The sequence below is a fragment of the Eurypyga helias genome, unplaced genomic scaffold (assembly GCF_000690775.1).
Source record: "Eurypyga helias isolate BGI_N326 unplaced genomic scaffold, ASM69077v1 scaffold3244, whole genome shotgun sequence".
In the NCBI taxonomy this organism is placed as follows: Eukaryota; Metazoa; Chordata; class Aves; order Eurypygiformes; family Eurypygidae; genus Eurypyga; species Eurypyga helias.
In genome coordinates this window covers 922-5,165 of record NW_010244154.1, presented here as the reverse complement: position 1 = coordinate 5,165, position 4,244 = coordinate 922, and the positions used below count along the sequence as shown (strand labels likewise).

Here is a 4,244-nt window from a genome sequence, read left to right as displayed (position 1 = left end):
AAATTTTCCTGCTCGGAAGAGGTGGGATGGAAAAAAGGATTTCTTGTAAAGAACCTATTAAAAAAAAAAAAAATATCTTTAGAAACGGCTGTCTGAAACTGCTCCAAAATGTGGAGTGTTAATAGTTTCCACTGGAGAGGTGAGCTGGCAAAATGACGGTGGTGGAATGACACATGTCATGACAAAAGCACCATGACAGATGATTTTAGAGTTTATCATGTGACGTTGTTGTCACCTGTGTGTCTGATGCATTGAGTTATCCAGGCAAATGGTAGTGAACACAGTGCTCTAGGTGAGGTTGCACAAACATAAGTCAGGGAAACACTGCCTTGTTCTGTGATGGGGTACTTCTGTGCAATCTCTCTTGGGGTGTGCAGATCAGTTACTGTATGGTTGTATTTTGGTTTGTAATGCTCCATCCCTACTGAATATGTAACTTAAAAATTCACACCTCCAAATGTCCTTCCTTTCTGTTGTCGGAGTTTTTTTGGCTTCTGTGTGTTGACGACTTTCAAATTCAGTCAGCTTACAGCTAAGGCACTGTACCTGTGCTGGATTCAAACCAGGAACTCCTTTATCCTCTTATGTCCAATGCTACGTCTGGTCTGCATTGAGTTTACCACACAGACTGTTGTGGGGCGCTATGGTTTTAATCTTTTAAATTCCACAAGTGCATTGAGGAAATCATGGTAGTGGTGTCCTGTATTTTGAAAACTAATACTGTCTTTTGGAAGAATGTAGGAGTTTATTTAACATAACAAGTACTAGCTTAAAGGAATATGCAAGCAAAGGGCAAGAAATAAGGCACTGGAGTGACATTTAAGTTACTGTGATATAATTTTGTGATGATAAGAGGTTTGAATGTAAATCTTACGTAATAATTTACTTTGAATACTTAAAAATCACAAGAGTGCAACTTGGTTGCTTGCTTGGTATGTAGATAATGCATCTCTTTTGCATGTTCTGCTGTTACGTAAGAGATTGTTGGGGTTTGGTTTTTTTTTTTTCCTGAACATCTTCCACTAAAGGAATATGCAAGCAAAGGGCAAGAAATAAGGCACTGGAGTGACATTTAAGTTACTGTGATATAATTTTGTGATGATAAGAGGTTTGAATGTAAATCTTACGTAATAATTTACTTTGAATACTTAAAAATCACAAGAGTGCAACTTGGTTGCTTGCTTGGTATGTAGATAATGCATCTCTTTTGCATGTTCTGCTGTTACGTAAGAGATTGTTGGGGTTTGGTTTTTTTTTTTCCTGAACATCTTCCACTGGGGTTTATTTGCTCTGTGATCCTCATTCTTTCTGTCTCCTTTCTAGCACACTGGTGTTGAGAACACGACTTCACTGCAGCCCTCAACAACCTTTGCAGCTGCTTCAACCTCCGCCACTAGCACCACCTCTTCGGTTGTCAGCATGGCAAGCAGTATGAACACTACAAACAGCCTTGGCCTGAGCGTTACCAGTGTCTCTATACCAGCTGCTACCACACGGGCAGCTCCCTTAGTGTCTTCAGGTTCGCAGTATTAATGGATCACGTGGATAGACAGATGACTTCAGTCAGCAGGGCTGTCAGTTGACCATCTCACCAGACATAACTGCGCTAAGCAATCCACACTCTTGACTAGCATTTTCAGCATGCTTGATTTACTGGCTTTTAATAAAGTTGCCTCATTGTGTGGATTTGAAATATTTGTTAGGGTGTTATTGGCATTTATATAGCACATTCTGTCTCCAGACAACTTTATGAATAGACACCAGAGCAGTTCTAATTTTGGTAGTTTTGGGCTAGGAGATTTGCCCAGTTTGTATTCCAGGCTGTGATTAGCTCTTGCCTATGAGTTCACATTAGCTTTAGCTTCAGTCTTCTCTGTGACTTGAATTCATTTGGCAGCATCAAAATACACTGCAATGTCCTCATTACCATATGCCACGTCTCGCCTGCCACATCTGCAGAAAGAACAGAAAGTGTCTGATGTCTGGGTCATTCCACAGCAAATAGCACTTCAGAAAAAGGGTCTACAGAGAGATGGTGGGGAGGCTTCTAGCCCTGAAGTGGGAGCAATGCTGATTCTTTCTTCCTTTTCCAGTCAACCTGAACTGCTAAAAGAAAATCCTATGGAGGGCAGTGGAGGATTTAAATATTAAGATCAAACTTACTTACAGAATTATTTCTCATTTCTCATTCCCATACCTTGTAAATGAACTGATGACTGTTCAAAGTGTGTATTTTTTTCCACTCTTCTGCTTCCTAGCACTGCTTCATGGAGGCAACCGAAACTGTTTCAGTTGTCTTCTCTTTGCTATTCTCAGCTGCAGTAAGTCACCCACAAAAAGTGTGCTGGCAACATTTAGTGCTTTCCAGTCTGTTGCTGGTGATAAGGGTGAATGTGTTGACAAAGCAGAAAATAAAAGGACAGAATTTGTTCTCTCACCTTGAGTGCAATGCCTAAATTTTGCTTTCAGGAGGGGAACTGAGGAACAGAGAGGTTTCTGTAATTATTGTAATCCTCTTGGACAAGGTAAATGACAAAATCAGACTGTTCTCTGATGGGATTGTTTACAGTCTTAAGTAGCCAGTGCTTTCCCTCCCTTGAGGCATGGTTGAACTCCTCTCAGGGTGTTTTGAACATTTTCATCAACCAGCACAAAATCCTTCTACATAGTTCTGCTCTTCACAAGCTAGGACAGTGCAACAGCCAGGTCTTGTTGAGCTCTCTTGTCTCACTGCTGAAGCCTTTTCTTTTCTAAAGGCTTGTTAAGGTGTCTGCATTTTAATTCTACAGGCAAAGCTCCCCCGAACCTACCCCAAGGTGTACCACCCTTGCTGCATAACCAGTATATTGTGGGACCTGGAGGACTTCTGCCTGCCTACCCAGTAAGGAGTTTTATTGTTCCTGTCTTCAGTTGCTTAACCCGTGGTGCAAGGGGACCCTCCAGACCTGCTGCTGTCTATGCCAAGACATTTCTCTTGGCACATGTTCCACCTGGGATCTTGTTCCAGATGCTGAAGAATATGTGAAATACATTCAGTGGGTCTTTACAGTTGATAATAAACTGCAGAACTGTTGGTGCAGACCTGCTGTTGAAGCTAAACATGCATGTTGCTGTGGTTTTCAGTGGTATCAGGTTTTAGGCCCTTCGAGTAAAATTAGACTCCAAGGTTTGTGCTACTGAAATAGATTTACTATAGTAGTAGTTGAAATGTGCCATGTGTCCTGTCTGTCGTATTTTGAAATACTGCACATAGCTTTTGATGTCTGATCAGGATCAACATACTTCTGGTTATCTGTTTTTTTTAATCAGGAACTTTATTGTAATCATCTTTCTGTGTCATGCTGGATGTGAGGGGATACCATAGGTTACTTTGTGATCTAGTCATCAAATTTTAAATCCTGCTGTTCTCAGAAGTAATGATGGCAGCAAGGAAAGCTGCTGCTCTCAGTCCCAAATTTGAATGCCCTGTAGGTTTCACAAGTTGGTGGATGATCCATCTGTGAAAACAGTATTGAAAATGAGACAGTCAGACACTCCTCAAAGGACTGCTGTCACCAAGAAACAACATCAGAATGACTAGCCGTTTTAAGCTGAGCTTTACTACCCTTAGCATGCTGCAGCGTGCTAGGATGGCACAGTGTGATGTATAGCTGTACCCCTTTGCAATAGACAAGGCCTAGGTTAAACTCTGTTGAAAGCCACAGATTGGTCAGCATCAGAGAAACGTGTTACAATGGTGTTGTATTTTTATCTGTCTTTAAGCAGATTTATGGTTATGATGATCTCCAGATGCTTCAGTCCAGGCTGCCAGTGGTAAGTAAATGGCTTTGTGTATTTAATTGTAAACAAGTTAATCTTCAGTGTTGATCATTTGTGCAATATAAATCGATCAATTTAATGGTGATTAAGAACTTATTCTTAGGTTCTATATTCTGGTATTCTGGGTGTTTGGGTTTTTTTTTTAACATCCACAAACAGTTGCTGTAGATGGTGTAAATTGATATAGAGCAACTTTTGTATCGTGCATTCGTCCGTCTGTAAATTCTGTAGGTAGAAGCAACGGTGCTCTGTGCTTTTGAGTGGAGAAATTTCCAATTGTTATAGCAACAATGTGACATCTTGGCAAATCTAGCCCGAATATTTTACCAAGAGGTAGGGTTGAACAGCAAGTACACAAATGGGCAGCCAGTAGGAGCGTGTGACAGGTTTTGGAGGTGCTCATAGATGGGGATCTTTGCATATGC

The 4,244-nt window shown here is 40.9% G+C and overlaps 1 protein-coding gene across 1 annotated transcript in view; it reads left to right on the top strand.

The window, feature by feature from the left end:
- Positions 1 to 3,813, top strand: part of LOC104508119 (ubiquitin-associated protein 2-like) — a gene marked incomplete at its 3' end in the record, with an annotated part of 21,615 nt that extends 17,802 nt beyond the window's left edge. The window contains exons 11-13 of the mRNA XM_010149634.1: positions 1,324 to 1,519; positions 2,790 to 2,881; positions 3,766 to 3,813. Of these exons, the coding sequence (XP_010147936.1) occupies positions 1,324 to 1,519; positions 2,790 to 2,881; positions 3,766 to 3,813 (336 nt within the window). The remainder of the gene's footprint in view (positions 1 to 1,323; positions 1,520 to 2,789; positions 2,882 to 3,765) is intronic.
- Positions 3,814 to 4,244: the final 431 nt, after the last annotated feature.